Source organism: Hippocampus zosterae, chromosome 15, assembly GCF_025434085.1.
Source record: "Hippocampus zosterae strain Florida chromosome 15, ASM2543408v3, whole genome shotgun sequence".
NCBI lineage: Eukaryota > Metazoa > Chordata > Actinopteri > Syngnathiformes > Syngnathidae > Hippocampus > Hippocampus zosterae.
In genome coordinates this window covers 11,499,137-11,516,949 of record NC_067465.1, presented here as the reverse complement: position 1 = coordinate 11,516,949, position 17,813 = coordinate 11,499,137, and the positions used below count along the sequence as shown (strand labels likewise).

The 17,813-nt window shown below is 41.8% G+C and overlaps 2 protein-coding genes across 5 annotated transcripts; both read right to left on the bottom strand.

Moving 5' to 3' along the window:
• Positions 1–2,446: 2,446 nt before the first annotated feature.
• Positions 2,447–4,100, bottom strand: LOC127616095 (dynein light chain Tctex-type 5-B-like). The gene is made up of 4 exons (XM_052087507.1): positions 3,641–4,100; positions 3,410–3,489; positions 3,047–3,171; positions 2,447–2,953 (listed from the first exon to the last, which is right to left on the bottom strand). Exons 1-4 carry the CDS (start codon positions 3,745–3,747, stop codon positions 2,750–2,752), a joined length of 516 nt encoding a protein of 171 aa, XP_051943467.1. The 5' UTR covers positions 3,748–4,100; the 3' UTR covers positions 2,447–2,749.
• Positions 4,101–4,633: 533 nt separating this feature from the next.
• On the bottom strand, positions 4,634–16,221 carry sgip1b (SH3GL interacting endocytic adaptor 1b). 4 transcript variants are annotated; one of them, XM_052087483.1, is made up of 23 exons: positions 15,813–16,221; positions 14,317–14,380; positions 13,360–13,405; positions 13,015–13,071; positions 12,694–12,751; positions 12,142–12,317; positions 11,998–12,009; positions 11,573–11,584; positions 11,186–11,210; positions 11,041–11,104; positions 10,771–10,841; positions 10,625–10,699; positions 10,493–10,558; positions 9,642–10,403; positions 8,981–9,102; positions 8,567–8,717; positions 7,992–8,103; positions 7,666–7,821; positions 7,446–7,578; positions 7,147–7,349; positions 6,669–6,733; positions 6,386–6,550; positions 4,634–6,301 (listed from the first exon to the last, which is right to left on the bottom strand). In XM_052087483.1, the coding sequence occupies exons 1-23, from the start codon at positions 15,820–15,822 to the stop codon at positions 6,279–6,281; spliced, it is 2,628 nt and encodes an 875-aa protein (XP_051943443.1). In that variant the 5' UTR covers positions 15,823–16,221; the 3' UTR covers positions 4,634–6,278. The 4 variants fall into 4 exon arrangements, 3 of the variants coding, with proteins under 3 accessions (XP_051943443.1, XP_051943442.1, XP_051943441.1); XR_007967034.1 differs by lacking the exons at positions 12,694–12,751; positions 13,015–13,071; positions 13,360–13,405; positions 14,317–14,380; positions 15,813–16,221 and having other exon boundaries at positions 4,634–5,638; positions 5,675–6,301; positions 11,573–11,616; positions 11,998–12,183; XM_052087482.1 differs by lacking the exons at positions 12,694–12,751; positions 13,015–13,071; positions 13,360–13,405; positions 14,317–14,380; positions 15,813–16,221 and having other exon boundaries at positions 9,648–10,403; positions 11,573–11,616; positions 11,998–12,184.
• Positions 16,222–17,813: the final 1,592 nt, after the last annotated feature.

The window sequence follows — 17,813 nt, the reverse complement described above, 5'->3', positions numbered from 1 at the left end:
AACAAAAAACAAAGTGGTGGGCCAAGTCTGGGTCCTGGGCCTGGTGTTTGGCGTACTTTCTCTGGGTCAACACGTAAACTTAGCTGTTATGAATCAAAACCCCAAACTGTGAGGCAGATATGGTAAACACAAGCTCTCCGTGCTACCTCTTTCTCTCATCTGGAACACAAACAGCACACAAGAAATAAGTAAAAATGTTCTACTTTCTAAATATTAAATGCTTGTCATAAGATAATGAAGATCACACATAGACAAACAACCATCCACACTCACAAGCACACTTTGGGACAATTTAGAGTGTTCCATTAACCTTCCATGCATGTTTTTAGAATGTGGGAGGAAATCGGAGTAACCGGAGAAAACCCACACAGGCACAGGGAGAACATGCAACCTTCATACAGAAAGGCCGGAGCCAGAATCGAACCTTGCACTTTTGCACAGTGAAGCCGACATGCTAACCAGTCGACCACCGTGCCACCCTATCTAGACACAATGCAAATTAAGAAATAGAGTACAGTGCATCATTTCCATCTGCTCGTCTACAATCCTAAATCTTAATCTTCCATAATGTTTGCATCTGCTTTTTTTCCATGAGTCACTCGTATTTAATCACCTGGAGATGCAGGTGTGCTTTCTCAGAATCACAGATTCTGTTCATGATAGTATCCACAAACTCTTTTATGTTGCTATGTGTACAGCCAGAAATACTTCCTAGTGCACCATTAAGGCAACAACTAAAAGCCCTGCACTTCTGCCATAAATGAGCTATTCCCTCCCCTTAACATTTACAAAATGTTATAACCACTCTCATGGCTAAGATTAAAATGCCAATTATGCAAGATGACACCACTTCCTGGTGACTTTGTGTCACATCATTGAAAATAAAATGCCCCATTGAGACAGTCGTTTTGTAGGAGAATGTCTGTCTTGTGTAAGCGTATCATGAGATTCGGGTTGCAGATGGCCATACTGCTGTGCGTGGTGTGTGCAGCGCAGGGTCAGGTGCTGGTGGACGCAAACGCACTACGGCTGTGTGGTCGGGCGCTGCTGCGGGCCGTGGTGTTCACTTGTGGAGGATCCAGGTGGAGACGACTGACGGGGGACGCCCTCACGCATGGTTAGTGGGCATCCGCTAATCTCCGCAACATATTAGGGATAATCAGATTTCAGATTAAATTTCAGAATGATACAAAGTTGACCGTGCAATTTTTCGTGCCGAGCATGGCTCAATTTTTCAGTAGCAGGGACTTGAGCCATGAATCAACAAATACATTTCCATGGACTCAATATTGTTAAAATTGATACCAAGTCAGATTAATCGACAAAATAACCAACAGATGAATTGTTATTGAAATAATCTTTGGTTGCAGCCCAATAAAATACAATGCTGGAGGGGTTTTACTGTGGCCACACAGATTTCTGACTGGGCTCTAAGACCCCTTTGGCCTTGTGTAGCACCGTGCCTGCTTACATGAAATACATGAAGAACATTCAAAACAAATCGCTTACATGTGTGAAATGTGTGAAAATGAAAATGATGTCTACCTAGTGCCGCCGATGTGTGCTGAGTGACAAGAACAAAAATCATATCAGCCATGTCAAAGAAATATTATAATTGCAAATATACAGTCTACATTTCTGAATGAAATAGTCCATTTTAATTCAAGTTGACACCTGACTGCATGCTCCACATGCAATAAAATGATGAGCATGTAATTCGTTTGCGGTAGATGGCTAAAGTGGCTGCTGAAAACAAATACCGGTATGTATAAGTATTTGTTTAGGTTGATCCTGAAATTTCACATGGAAGCACTCACTCTACGGTGTAAGAGGGTTACAACTTGAACAGTGGTTGACGAATGTTTCAGCAGACAGAGGCCACCCAAACTTCTTCAAGACAACAGATGCAGTGCCAATGATGGCTCGATATCGGCGTGATCAAGACCAGGCCTTGGTAGCGGCGTGCTGTCAGAGAGGCTGTCAAAGGAGCGACCTCTCTCTGCTCTGCTAGTTGGCCGGCATCACCTGACACAGGGATTCATTTGATGGGAATGAAAGCATCCCTGATTTTGAGTCAAAAATAAAGACTGAATGTTGTTTACAAACTGTTATGCCTTTTTTAAAATCTTTGTTCAATACAATCTTGCTTCCGGTAATGTGTTAAGAAAGTACACATTACGTTACTCTCATATATCCATATTTTACAGTAATGACTAATTTAACCCTTACTTTTCTCAGAAAAGTAATCTGACTACTGTTACTTTGGAAGATCAGAATTGGTTATTGGGTTGCAGCTCACAGAGAATTTACTGTCACTTATCATTCATTTCCAAAGTGATGGTTGGGTTGTTGGGTCAGCAGTAAGGGGCATCTGACAATACTGTACTTGAATAGGAATCACGTAAAGGAAGCAGAGTGATTTGCATTTTTCAAGCTGGAAATCCAGTCACTATTTTCATTTTATGTCAGATGAAGAACATATCATGGTACATTGCACAGCGTGCTGTTGACCAAGTGTTATCTAGTTTCCAAAACTGATCGCAGCATATGTAAAACTAAAGAGAAAGACCCACAAGGATGTGTGACTGACTGGATGAGGTCCCCAAGTCAGTGTACAGTATTTGTAAAACAATGTACTGCACATTATAAATGTAGAGTGGACCATGATGAATCTAACATAGTTACTTTTAGAATCAAGTAATCAGTCAAAGTTACTTTTCCAACGTAACTGGGGAAACACTGCATTGCTTCACTCAAAGTAAACAGCATAGACACTGGCCACGCCATACAGAGATGTGTTCTTGAAAGACCAAGACGCAAAGGTGTCAGTTGCAGGGTCCCACAGACAGCGGCTGCTGATCTGCATGCTCTGCCCAGCCAGCTGGCCAATGTGAGCCAAAACAACCAGCTTGTATCTGCGGATCATCAAGTCCTTCACCCGGGATCTGATCACCTGAAAAAAGACATCCAAAGGAATCAGCCTGGACACTCACCAGAAAGTCTGATTAGTCTTGTCATTACTTCCGGATTCCTGGTGGCTGCTTACCTCACAAATCGTTTTAATCATCTGCCTGGACCATTCCACTTCATATTTTTCCTCTTCGAGGTAGCTTGTGAGTACATCCTTAAGTATTTCCACAACTGCGGGGGCAGGGAAACGTTTGCGGGGTCCTGTTATCAAAGCACACATAAATGAGTAGATGAAAAATGTGCTTGGGCTGTCTCAGATTTTTAGAGGCAAAAGACTACCACTTAAGAGGCAATTCTGGAGCCTCCATCATCCTTTTTTGGGGAGGGGTGATGTAATGAGACAGGACGGTCCGTATTTCCCGAGAATAATAGAATATACAGACAGACAGACAGACAGACAGTGGATAGACAGATAGATATGTTATTTGTGTGAATTCACCTAACTGGTAGGTGTTCTCAAGAGTGACAACCAGCCGATCGTCATGGTGTTCATCTATGCCAGACACATTGCTTAAAGAGCTGAAACACAGGTGATGTTGAAAGACTATCAGTTTAAGGCACTTCTTTAAGACTTCAAATCGCAAATAATAGCATTTCAATGGGACGTTAATGAACAATAAATTGTTTTGCTAAGAGGTGTAAAGTTTTAAGGATCGGAGGGTCGACTCACTCCTTGGTTTTCCCAGCCGTGTTTTTGACTCCGTGACTTCCCTCCGAAGGCACCCTGCTGGTCTTCTTGTCTCTTCTGACAGATTTATCTTTATGCACATCTGACATTTTTTCAAAACCAAGAGCTCAAATATCCAACAAAATATGCGGGGATGAAAACAAAAACAAACAACTAGCGAACTCCCATTTCAAATCAGCACGTTCGCATTTATGATCGTCTTGTTATTTGTAAACCGACACCTTTCCATCAATTCAAACAAAAGACCGTTTAAAATAGTTACGAATACAACAGGCGTTTTAACGTTTGGCGTCGTCATGACAATGTGGGGGCGGGGCTTCCTTCACGGAAGTTGGATTTTTTTATTATTAATGTATTTATTTTTACAGTTTAATTTCCCTATACCAAAATGAAACATTGGAATAAGCATCATCAATGTTTATTGGGTTTGTTTAGTTAGTTTAGTGTTTTATCTTGTAAATTTACGACAAAACATAGAGAATGTCATAAATTTCGATGTCGGAATTACGTATCGCATGACGTAGTGCATCGACAGATATAGAATGACAGTACTGTAATGATCACAGATGAGTGGATTGTCGTTTTTTACGTATTCGTTTAAAATACGTAAGTGTTCACTTACTTATTTTACATGACATAAAAATAAATCCATACGCTATTGTCAAAACATTTTCACAGCAGTAAATTCTGTTTTTTTTTCAGAGCAAAGTTGTATTGTAACGTGTTAATATACAGGTACATTTACATGCACTATTGAAGGAAAATTAGGATTATTGGGATTTCGAATGAAATTGAGGAATAACCTAAAGTGTACTATCTCCTTTGCAGGTGAACTTTTGTTTTTGACAATGAAGTTTACCTGCTAAGAATTTTGTGTATTTTAGGTTCATCCTAAAATTTCACTGAAAAATCCCAATAATCCGAATGTTTTGTGAGCAGTACAAATTTACAAATGACAGGCATGAACTTATAGTATTTTCTTTTCTTTTCTTTATTACCCAAGTAAAACAGGAATTACATTGTATTGATTTTTCACATATTTACTTTCAAAATCTTTGGATGGGAAATGTACGTTAAATGTTTGCATATTCTCTGTGTATTTAAAGACAGACAGCCATTAAAAACATCATGTTCAATATGCTCAAAGATAAGGCAAATAAAATAGAAGCAACTTAAATTAGCCGTTCTTACACGAGGCCTAAACTGGGAGTCAACATTGATGATTAAGTCTGAAGATGACACAATGAAATATAAATGAAAGAAATATCAGGGGCTTTGTGTGCAGGTCAAACATCTCCATCAGAGTGCCGGAATGTTAAAGACTACATGCCGAATTCAATGGTAGGCGTTTACATGAAGTGATAGCATGGTTTTACAATAATACACTGCATCATGACGCTTTTGACATGGAGAAGCATCACAATAAAGCAACTGATTTCATGCGGCACCAGAGTTATTCATGAACAGTAACACTTGTTTTTGTACACGAGACACACAGGGTAAACAATAGATGAGGAGAAACAGTGATGACATATCACCTAACCGCTTTAGGATGACATCAATAAACAAATAAGCACAGACACATATCCATATGCCTAGAGAAATATTTGAAACATAGCTCTTTATCTACACTTTTTACACTTAAATATCTCAATATTGCTTATTAGAAAAATGATTCAACGTAGAATCAACAGGGTCAAAATAAAAGTAGTCACAGCAGGTACATACATATGCAGGATCAGTTTTTTTTTTTTTTGGTACACATTCATCACTTGATGTCCACCAGTTAACCAAGACCTCCATATAAGATCAAAACCAAGTTAGCAAGCAGCATTACAGTAGATAGAGTATCACTCTTGAAATAACAACCTCCTTTTCCTAAGATATGGCACAACCCTTGTTAATCTTAAGGCTCAAGTGGACAACCTACAGAAAGTGTCCAAAAAAAGTCGTTCGTCAATCACACGCAGCTAAGGATTTCTTTTTTGTTTCTTTTTTTCATTTCACGTGCCCCACGGTGTTATGATATTTTTTGTATATTCGGGACCATAAGGCGCGCTTAAAAGTTACTGACACTGCGCCTTATAATACGCTGCGGCGTATGGCCGTGAAAATACAGTTTGTTGTCTCAGCCAAAGAACTGCAGCTGATCGATTGCCAGTCTCTACTCCTTGTCCACACAGGTCTTTCAAATGAGTGGCTAACGGTTCATATTTTTAAAAATATATCAGCTTTAATGTTAATTAAGTTTCAGTTTTAGCAGAGATGTAAAAATTAATGTGTGTATTTGTGTTTCAATAATCTCTAAATTAATATCATTCCATCAGAAAGTGACCCTCCCTATAATACAAATTTTGTACATTTTCCACTTTAGGATTATGGTCATAATATATATCATCTACAAAAGTAGGGAGGTTTGGCTGTATGGACTCGTTATTACGTTTCCAGGACTTCTTTAGGGCCCAAAAGTATTTCAAGTAACAAACTAAATATTTTGCATACACCCTGCAGGCCTCTTTTCACTGATGGGTGTTGTAAAGTTTAAAATACATGAAAATGATTTATTTGTCTTCAGAGTCAAAAAACACAGATTCACCGTTTGTGCGCTTGGACAGGTCCGCTAATTATCGGCCAAATATTTCCCTGTGAAGTAAAAAGCGTTTTTAGGAAAAGTAGAATGATTCAAACTGATTTGAAAAGAAACCCATGTTTCTAATGCATACTGACCTGCAGCAAACCTCTTCTTAATTAGGGATAGCCTGTAGCCTGTCCCGAGCAGCTGAATATCACAACCGGACATCGTGCTGCCCTCACTGGTGAAGTGAACTGTCAGCTGGGAGGGTTTGCAGAGACCCTCAGTCATCTGGAAGCGGCCCAGGAGAGCCCCTACTCCTACAGGACACAAATGCAGCCAAAGCAGATTTCATCACAAATGATTCTGTATTGCGAATGAAACGCATGGGAATAGAATAGATTTGAGAGCATTGAAAGGATTTCAAAGGTAACTTGCCTCCATTTTCAGACCTATTCGAAAGGCTGGGAATCTTCCACTGTATCATCTGTTGGTCTGGATTCCTTCAAAAATAAAAATAAAACAGTATTTATATATGAATATTAATAATTAATATATGTAATGTTTTCTAGCAATTCCAGATTCTTTTAGCAGTAAGCTTGAAGGTCACAATGCTATGTGCTGTTTCAAATCATCTTTCTCCACTAAAATGAATGGAAATGCCATTAATCCGTTCCAGCCGTTTTGTTTTGGGGTGTTGTTCGGTGGAAAAACGGCACTCTATAGTATTTTACTTCATAAAAACATACAGTAATGACATAATTAAAAATAATGTTCGTCACACTTTCCCCTTCAATGCACATTGTACTGCTCATTTTCTTGAGTCTCTACTTTGTTGGGTTTGATAGAACAACAAACCTGCACAAAGCTACATAATAAGTTGTGAATAAATATTACTAATGTAGAAAGCCCTTACCAGGTGGCAGGTGGGACCATAGCCTGGAGTTTAGCTACGCCTCCATCGACCGGAACCAGAAAGTGGAGATTGTGAAGGGGAGCTGGGGTCGCCATGGCCTCTGTGTTGTATTTGTAGTCTATCCTTAGGTCTGTGTTCCCGGCATCGCCACGCCAACTCACAGCTAGATTGAGAGGAGTGGACTGGATTCCATCTGCTGACACCTGGAACACACAAAGGTAAGGATCTTGATGGATGGATGGACGGATGGATGGAGTACCGTAATTAAAGGTCAAACACATGGCTGGATAGATGGATACCTGATATTTGATCATATCCACATTGTAGTATGTTGCCTGGGGCTTCTGCTCAGCCACTTTCTTAAGATGACTCATCAAGTTTTGCATATTCACCCAGAACTCCTTGGTGTCTACACTGTCTGTTGGGGAATCACTAACAGGATCAGAAGAAGAGACACGATTCAGTGATTTGATTTTTAAAATATGAAATCAAAATGTTTCCTTTGCTGTGTACTCCTACCAGCACAGCAGCTGTGGATTGGGGAGGACCTGCTCCAGTCGGCTGTAGTTGCTGATGCTAAAGATGAGGACAGGTTGAGTCGGGTGGCTGGCAAAATGCCTGGTGATGCCTGCCGGGAAGGAGAGCACCAGTTCCCCGGTGATCTTCACTACACACCTGAAAGAGGAGGAAAGAAAGAGGCTGGTCAGAGATTGAAACAGTAAAACATTCACTTCAAGTAACTGATTGTAGAAATCATATTTATTGTGTACATTGCAATATAATATAAGGGTGATGAGTAAATATCGGTCATGGCATGTTCTACATAAGCCAAAATGTGGGCCTACTTGCTGGGGTCCGCGCCTTTGAAATAGGCATTAACAGTTTCTGTGAAGGCAGCTGCCACTGGCAGAGTGTCCTGTGGTCCCATGGTAAGTGGGCTGGGCCCTCTTGAACATCCTAAATGGGTCAAACACAGCTACACATAAATACCTACATACCAGCTCCATCAGAGCAAATCGTCACCATCAGGTTACACAGGAGCCTATCAGCAGGCTTTTAAGGCAAAACAGTTCCAAACAAAGGAACATGAGCAGGACGTGGGATGGGATGAGCAATGAGGTTGATTATTTTAAACTGAAGCGTGGACAGAACCTCACCGCCATTTTAACCAAGTAGTACGGTTCAATTGCATTGCGAGGCGGGAGCGTGTCGCAAGGAGACGATTGCATGCAGACAGAAACAGTCTGACTCGACTCACCCTCTAAAGCTAAATAAAATCTGTCGTGGTCAAACCAGATCAGAGGCTGTCTGGTCTCTAAGCGAGTGGACACGGGAGGAAAGATCAAAGGAGAGAGACATGGCGATGTGATCCAACGACACAATGATGAGCAAGATGGATACACATGCAGCCAGAGTGTACCTGCGTTGGATAGATTGAGGTCCCTCCCTAAAGTGGGCGTGGACGCCGCACTATGTGACGTTACGGAGGAGATGGAGGAAGCGCTCTCGGCCCGGGCCAGTGGCGCAAAAGGCGGAGGACTTGCAGAGACTGGAGGACTGAAGGGCGGAGTCTGGATGCAAAACATAACTTGATTATGGCAAATAGCCGCCATGAACACACAACATGTGAATTTGAGTGTCACAAACGGTTGTGCTATTGCTCGTCTATAGCATTTCTCTCTCTCCGTCAGGTGTAAACATGGTTGCCTTGTGTGCAACATCGCCAATTAAAAATAAATGACTGAATAATGCCCATGTATTTTCACAAGCTCACTGTAAGACTTTTGGGAAGAAAAATGCAAGGTCAAAGGTCAAACCTGGGCACAACACATACCAGGTCTGGGATTGGCTTTCCGGGGGGCAACTTTGGCCGCGAGGACGGCCGTGGGGGAGGAGGAGGAGGGACCGGACTGCCTCGAGACTGCGGCGTGGCGGAGCGGGCTGGTGAAGATGGGCCTGAGGGACAAACCGGTGTCTGAGGTTAGCACTGCCTTTATATCAATGCAGGGACAGATTTATGTTCAACTGAAATCAACTGACTTTTCTTGCTTGCTGAATGACTACAATGATAAGGTCACAGAGGTTCTTGTATAAGTAAACCCATGTTTTGGGGAACGGTATTTCAGCCATCTTTTCACTAGACTTTGTTGATTGCAGCACTAGATGGCAGTAAAAGTTAAAAACAAACAAAAAAAAAACCCTATCGTACTTTTTAGAAAACCCCCAAAATGCTATCCATCCATTTTCTGAACCCATGCAAGCACGGGGAGAACATGCAAACTCCACGCAGGAAGGCCGGAGCTGAAATCGAACCTCTGCACTGTGAGGTCAGCGTGCTAACCACTCGGCCACCGGGCCGCCACCAAATTATTATTAATGTATTCAACTGTTTATTTATTTAACTGCACATATTCCATTGTCCTTTCTCAGATGTACACGATACTTTTGAGGGCATGTCACACGACAAGTAAATATGTCAAGAGCTCAATACTCACAGCTACCTGAGTAAGTCCCAGGGGAAGACACAAGAGATCGGTATGTGGTCGGAGGAAGAGGAGGTGGAGTTCCACGGAAGCTCGGTGTTAGCTCTCTGGGTGAACCAGTGAAGTCTGGGATGTCATCTCTCAGGTGCACTCCCTCTGGTGTCCTTTTCCCCCCCGCTATCCCCAAAACCAGGGGCGATACAACTCCTGCTCGAGGGGACCTTCTTTCCGCTGGCAGAGGAGGCACTGGACTTATTGATACTGGAGAGGGTGTGTAATGTGCAAACTGCAGCACCTCCTCATCAATTGCCTCCTCATCAAGGCAGACTGCCGGTGAACTTGTGGGAGAGAAGTAAGGAGGCAGGGGAGGGGCTGGTTCATCTGGAGGAGGAGGTCCCAACATGATGGAAGGACGTGAGTCCAGTGGCATAAAAGGAGGCGACGACTCAGGAGAGAACACCGGAGGTGAAGGCGGGGGCTCATCGGGAGGTGGTCCAGGCGAGAGGCACGGGCTGGAGGGTGTGGACGAGGGCGTGTCAGGGGCAGGAGAATCCGGCGGAGGGGGCGGAGCGGGCTCATCCGGGGGTGGAGGTCTGTCGTTTGGGAAAGTAACCCATCTGGTGGACGCCGTTTCCGCAGCGGTGCGCGGGCTACCCACGGGGCCAAACACGTCGTCGAGGTCAGGGGCTGCGGAGCCTCGGTAGGAAGAGGGGGACAGGACGCTCAGGTAGATGGGGGCAGAACTGCGACTTGCTCTGCCATTGGGTAAATCAACTGCCAAAAAAATAAATAAATAATAATAATGATGAACTCGGACCTCTGTATTCACATTCAACCCACAATGCACTTGGAGGGCTATTTACCAGCAGATTGTGAAGGATAGCCTTGACGCTGCGATATCATGTTTTTGGGAGGCAGTGGGGGAGGAGCTGCAACGACGATTGGACACAGGTCTTAACATTTCAGCAATTCCGAAGATCTATTCAGAAACATACCTCCTGTTGGGAAACTTCTGCTCAAAGGCGACTCGGACCTTGGCCTTGATCCTCCCCAGACATCAGCAGGAACCACTGCAGAAACGATGACTATTATTTTGCCTCTGGCATAGCTTTATATGGATTTGTGTGATGAGTTCCAATACCATCATATCTACCATACTGGCTCTCTGAGGTCAGTCCAAAGAAGGCAGGGATGTTCTGTGGTAGTCCGCCACTGCAAAGGGAATGCAATAAAATCTGATTTTATTGAAGTAATAGATTTTTTTCATGTTCGTACAAACGAAGGTGGATCATGTTTCAAAGTTCGACCGGCTGAGGTGTACACACAATGTAGCCCCTGTAGAAAGCCTTTGTGGGCTCCGGCATTCAATATATTCAGGATGATTAGTAAATAAGAGACAATAATGAAAGACCTTGGGGTGTCGGGGGCAGGACTGGGCGTGTGGGTAGAGCGTCTCGGCCGAGCAATCTCTTCACCTAATAGAAACGTAAACCGGCAGATGAATGGCTGCCTTGTATAGTTGTCATCAAAAAGCAAACACATTCAGATGCACTTACATGACAGGTGCCTCTTTATCCGTCCCTGCAAAAGGATAAAATAAATCACACCAAGAAAAATGCTAACATTGCCATCCTAAATCCTTTTTTTTCCAAGATGAAAAATCTTGTGTTGCCATTTATTTGAAATATAAGCCAAAATGTGGCGCTTTGCCTCATTCCATCGAAATTTGTCGGGTTGGTGAGTGGGCCTGAATTGAAAGTGTTTTGCGTGTCATGAAAAGTGCTTTAAATGAAGTCAACATCACCTCCTTAACATATTTTCAAGCTACCTCCAATTGTCAACACTTTTCTGAGCGTGTTCTCAGAAACTGTTTGTCAGTCTTTGTGCACTGCAGAGGAGATGAGAACTTTCGGGGTTGTCGGAAGGCGATGCCACAAACTCACCGGACTGCGTCTCTGAGACCGGCAAAAAGGAAGAGAGAACAGACCTGGGTCAGAAAGTGAGTGACAAATCAGTCAAATTCACATCAACTAAAAACTGCACACAGCGTTCCTCTTTACTTGTGATACAAGGCTCTTATAATGCAGTGTGAGCCATAACACACAAGAGATTAATGACAAGGACGGCACGATCGTGTCGGTTTCATTGAGACTGCCTCAGTACTAAGGAAGACTTGTGTGTTATGTTTGTATGTATTATTTGATGTCCGTTTCAGTAAAGCTGCACAGTATATTCAGCCACAGGCATTACTCATGCAAAATTGGGGGCAGCTAAAAGGTCATTTGTGGCAAGCATCATTCAAGCCGTTTCGTAATTTAAAAATAAAGAAATCATAAATAGATTTTTTTTTTAAATTCAAATGGCTTACCGGACTTCTCTTCTGCAGGAAGACAGGAGTTCAGTGAAAAAAATGACATGAATGTAAAATAGAATGAGATAAACAACAAGAGAAATCCGAAAGATCTTTTTTTTTTTAAAATAAAATAAGAGCTTTCTTCATGAGTTTTCTCACCAGAGACGGAGAGAGCGCCAAACCTCCCACTGAGGCTTTTAGCTCATCCAGTGACGGAGGGATGCACTTGGCACTCTCAGCGGCTAGTGGTTTGATCTTGATTTGGAATTTTTTCTTGCTTTCTTCATCGTCCTCTGAATCGCTGGAGGAGAAAAACTGCTTTCCCGTGGAAGCTGGTAAGCATTTGTCAAGGACAGAGGAAAAGGGGTCCTTTTAAAATGAAAGAACGTGAGATGTTAGGCTTGGTACGGAAAGAAGAGAGATGTTTCCCTGGTTACTTACGGTTTTGTTTCAGGTGCAGTGGTTGTGAAGGCTCGATATATAAATAAACCTGTATAGTATTGTAATGTATTCCTTTTAGCGTAGCTCCATCTAGTGGACGCATAGCGCAACAGCAGCCACTATCATAGCTTCTATTTAGTGCGCCCTATCTATGAAAACAGTTTTAAAATGGGCCATTCATTGAAGGTTCGCCTTATAATCTGAAGCGCCTTGTAGTGCAGAAAATACGGTTTATAAATAAAGATGTATTATATTGTACAAAAAGGATATCATCGCCTTCATCACCAGGACGTTGGCTAAAGCCCTCTTCATCCACATCAGGCGATGCCTGAAATGACGGGGAGAAAAATGATAAATTATTCAAAGTTTCTTTTAACTATTCTCACAGGAATTCTGCAGTGGAAATTGTGTTGCAGTAGTCCAACAGACACTGACACAAGAGGAGATTTAAAAAAAAAATCTGCCTTTAAAATTTGAATGTTTGATAACTCTTTGTGAAAACAGGCTCACTGACGTGGCTAGCTCCTGCTCTGTGCACTGAAAAGTGAAAAAGAGGTATCAGCAAGACAAGAGGAAGCAGTGAACACTCACATATCTGTGCCAGTCAAATTCGCCATAGAAACCATTGGGTGCTCCATTTGTCTTTTTCTGTACAAATTGACAACAAGGAAGCTCAACGTCATCAAAGTGTCACAAAGTATTAAAAACAAGAAATGCCAAATATTTATCAAAGGAAAGTGTATGATATTTTGACAGTCAAATTTATTCTGACATTAGGGAAAAATATGTATTTGAATTAGGCTCAGTAAATAACTGGATGTGAACTGCAAAGTTCTTGTGAGAACAGCCACTTTTGCGCATAATTATAGCTTGCCATCCTAGACAGTCCCACAGTATCCAAAAAATCCAACATATATAGAGTATATATATACACACATTTCCTTTCTTTCCACTTCCGGTTCCTTCTTTGTCAGGTGAGCTCCTGTTTGAAATTACAAGAGACACATAAATAGTATGACTTGAGCATCCACATGAGTGTAGCCGTCTTATTTTTCAGTTGAGTGCTTTTGAGCAATGAAAAGCAAATTTAGTGAACGGTAAAAACAAAAATATCAGTAAATGTATTTATTTCATCTAAAATAAATAAAAAATAAACATAAAAAATCTGGATTTAGTCTTCTGCTATCCGCTATCAGTGAACAATTCCTAAGTACCACCAAAGGTTTTCATGGACCATTCAATGTCAAGCAAAGTGAATATTAGATCCCGAAGACGTAATGTGATGAAATGTAATGTAATCGTGACAGTTAAAAATGTGACCACTGCATTCTAATCGATACATTTTAGAGTACTTTTGTGCCAGGTGGAATTTTGTTCCTGGAATATTATGTTGAACAAGAAAGACACAGACTGAGATCATATTACTTCATATTACTATGTACATCAACCAAATAATACTTTTTTTTGGTTTTGTATTGCCTCACGTATCTCCGAGTTATCTTTACAAAAGCAAAGTTAGGATAGAGATAAACTCATTCACTCCCAAAGACGATTTTAAACGTCTTTTAAGACTTGGTCCAGAATTGGCTAGTACTGAATGAGTTAAACCGGACACAGACAGTACAGCCCGTGATCTGAAAGGACAGTTTGGTCAAAATTAAGACAATTTCAATACAAATTGGAACCTATCGGGATGCTTTTGGATTGGTGCGAATAGCACTTTACATCACTCAATTTGTGCTTTTGTCCACTTGCATATTGGGAATACTCAATGTTAGAACATTGGAAGCATGCCCTCTGAGATACATTGTCATTTTGTACAGGCATGCATTTCTCGTTACATTTAGCTTGTCGTCAGGGAAAGGTCAGTCCAGCACATTCAAGGTAACTTACGTCGCCTCTGTATCCTTGTCTTTTTTGCGTAAACCCAAGGCTTTCCTGGTTCGTTTTTTCAGTCCTAGAGCACACACAATGAAAGAAAGGGAGCTCGGCATCATGAAGATTTTAGCATTAGCACACATTGTGGGCCACATACAGCCTCGGTAGATGTCAAGTGGACCGGACCATTAAAAATTATACCATACTCTGTTATAAATAACCAAAATAATATGTCTTTCCTTTGTTTTGGTCTAAAGAAGCACATGAACACTAGGAAAATGTTGAAATTTAATGAACATATCTTTTACAAAACATTTCATGATGTTTTGATTGCAACTGATCCCACTGACTGTACAAAGGCACAAAACCTTGACAAGTAATTGGTATTGAAAAATATAGTAATGCACGATTAAACGGAATTTATAAACCATTTACACGAGCATATAAAATGTAAATGTACGTAAAATGTAAATGTACGTTAATCCCTGCCTACACTTTACAAACTAAGGAGAGTGCTATAACATGTGTAAAGAATAAAGTATTCACAAGTCCTTGGTAGCGTCTGCTGTGTTGGCTCTGTCTCAGTGACAGACTGAGGCTGCTGTTGTCTTCTTTTCTGATCAAAACAATGCTGTCTTTTCCTCTGATCAAAACAGTATGTCCCCTAGCGGATATTCCATGAATTGCACCTTATTCATTCCGTGTCTTTTATGCATTTTTTTCACTTTTGAATTATCCTGCGGGCCTGATCAAAACTTCTTACGGGCCGGTTCCGGCCCGTAGGCCGTATGTTTACCACCCCTGCATTAGCACCCGTAGTATCTTGACATTAAAATTTAACAAGCAAAAGTGCAGTAACTTCAAGAAGAAGGTTTGTGTAAATACAGTACATAAGAAATGCAGTCAGCCAGAGTCAGATAACACGTGAATATCCCCAAGCTAGGCAAGTACATGTAACACCACGGGAGACTAACTGTAGGTCTTTGCTAATTTTAGCTGCCATCATTTGCACGTTAGCGCTGACGTAGGAGCACCTGTCATTGAGGTTGACGTATATGATTTAGGCATGCCCTAGTTTATCATTGAACTGATTTCGTCCTTAAGTATGTGAGATATCACCATAGTGATGCACGAGGTGCAAGATACTGTTCACCTTCCAGCCATCGTCAATACACATACAGCACATAGCCATGTGCAGACATGTACAATTACAATGATAATCAATCCCTGCACGACAGGACACCAACAAGATAACATTGCATCAGGGTACCATCTTTTTTGTTGTTTTTTTTAACCACACCTCACTCGCCTTTGGATTCATTGGACATACTGAATCTTGCCAATGTACAACAAACCCGTCACCAGGCTTATTAATGCATAGTCCAAGTGTCCCGAGTCGTCCGCACTGCATGACAGAGCACGTCAATGAATTCAGTCTTTAATAGCCCAGCAGGACATAAGAGGGCAAGAGGAGAACGCAAGGGGTAAAAGACAGGGAGTGTACAAATTACCTTGCATCATGATTCCAGATTTTCATCCTATACTGCCGCTGGTTTGTGGATGGACTCAAGTGGAAATGATTCCAGCTGGTTAAAGGATGCATAGGCAGGGCATGGCTTATTGTGCATGGTTCCAGAGCTCAGCACGGATGTTGACACCCTCCTCCCCGAGAGGCCCAACTCCCATGTACAGGGGTGGGGAGGGGGGGTGACAGCAGCTGTAGAGGACAGCAAGGGGAGACTGAGCAAAAGCAAGGGAGCCGAAGGAATATTCGGCAAAATCCAGGAATAAGGGGTCCTATCAGTGCATGCTAAGTCCAGAACGCCCTGGCAGCACCAACGCATGCCATCTCTTTTAGGAGAGATGCTGACGAAAGGAAAAGGAGGGACACTGAACGGTAAGGAGAGCGAGGAAGATTGAGGCGGAGGTGGGAGGGGAATGGGTGGATTGCTGATGTCACAGCAGCATTAAACCAATCCCCGCATCCATGGTCACATGGCTGCTGCCGTCCCTGATGCCTTTGGCTTCCATCTGACAGAAGCATCAGCCAAGTGCATGTAAATTGCACATTGAGGTTACACATGTATTTAAGAAACTATTACCTATTACTATTTTTTTATTTCCTACAGAATTGTGTGCATTGTGTTTCCAAACAGAAGTCTCAGCTGTTGTTTTACTTTCTAGGGCATCCATATAGTTTTACAGAAAAGTGCGGAGTTAAAATCAACACATTTCATACTGGATGAAATGCATGACCACAAAAGAATCCAGGCCCAATAAACAGCAAATGCATCACATGACGTAAACTGATTGTTATAGACACAAAATTAAATCATGATTTTAGTATTTTCCAAGACGTAATACCTTAAAGTACACTAAATTGATTTGTTCCAGGCTTAAACGGTCATCAGCTCAAAAAGATTTACCTTGCAATGTGATCAATTTTATTTGTATACCAATAAAAGTCAACCACTGGAGGTTAAAAACAAAAAAATTGTAAACCATCTCACCATTTTACGATGCCTGAAGCATCACAAGCATGGAATTAGTCACAGTTTGCTTACAAACTTCTCTGGTCACTTCTGTGCTATTCATTAGCTATATAAGCTTTTAGCTAGATGCTATTCATGTTAGCGTGTTACGTTGTTTGATGGCTGAGGCAAATTATTCCAGACACTTTTGGAGGAACTCCAAATGATACAATTATTGGGGGGCTTGACTTTGGGGTTTTCACTGAATAAGATACTACAGTATATATTAACTCTGTGTTGTTGGTTTCTCTGAAGTTACTGATGGTGTAGTGATACTCACCTGAGTTGTGTGCGGGCAGCACTCTGTGACGGTGTGGAAGTGGGTGTGAATGGTTGTTTGTCACCGTATGTGCCCTGTGACTGACTGGCGTCTAGTTCAGGGGGTAATCAGCCTTCCGCCCAAAGTCAGCTGGGATAGACTCCAGCAACCCCCCGCGACCCTGTTCACGATAAGCGGTATTGAAAATGGATGGATTAATAGATGGATGATTTCTGTGATGATAAGATTTTCATATTTGCACTGAGACAGAAAAGAAGAGCCAGTGCTATAAAAATACATCGCTACGATAGATGATTTTCAAATGGGGCAGAAATTGCTTTTTTTCATATCAGAAAAGATGTCTTGGGTGAGAATTTACGGGTGAAGTCGTCATGTAGACTTTTAAGATATGTAAGGTCATTTATTAATGCTAGGAGCTGTTGTTACCTTGCATGCCGCGTTAACTGTTAATGAGCTTACCTTACTTGCAGTCAGAGAACGAAGACTCGTCCCGTGTGCTTCTCTTCACAAGCTCCTTACATAAGATGCCAGGACAGGGTCAAAAGTCATGCCAGCACGGATTTAGCCAAGCAGAGTATCATAAAATGAGCTCCAGTAGCAAAGAGCTTTGGGATAGCGGTCAACTCTTGCTGCAGTTTGATGTGGCACTTACAAAGGACAAGAGCAATTTATGGTTGTGTGCGCCTCCCAGGCAGGTCCAA

Excerpts from the sequence above, each read along its gene's own strand:
- LOC127616095 (XM_052087507.1), bottom strand. The coding sequence starts at position 3,747 with ATGTCAGATGTGCATAAAGATAAATCTGTCAGAAGAGACAAGAAGACC. Across the intron at positions 3,172-3,409 it reads TGAGAACACCTACCAGTTAG|GACCCCGCAAACGTTTCCCT; the intron begins GTGAATTCACAC and ends CTTTGATAACAG. Across the intron at positions 2,954-3,046 it reads TGATTAAAACGATTTGTGAG|GTGATCAGATCCCGGGTGAA; the intron begins GTAAGCAGCCAC and ends GTCTTTTTTCAG.
- sgip1b (XM_052087483.1), bottom strand. Across the intron at positions 13,406-14,316 it reads GACAAGGATACAGAGGCGAC|GAGCTCACCTGACAAAGAAG; the intron begins GTAAGTTACCTT and ends AATTTCAAACAG. Across the intron at positions 7,350-7,445 it reads TGGATATGATCAAATATCAG|GTGTCAGCAGATGGAATCCA; the intron begins GTATCCATCTAT and ends TGTGTGTTCCAG.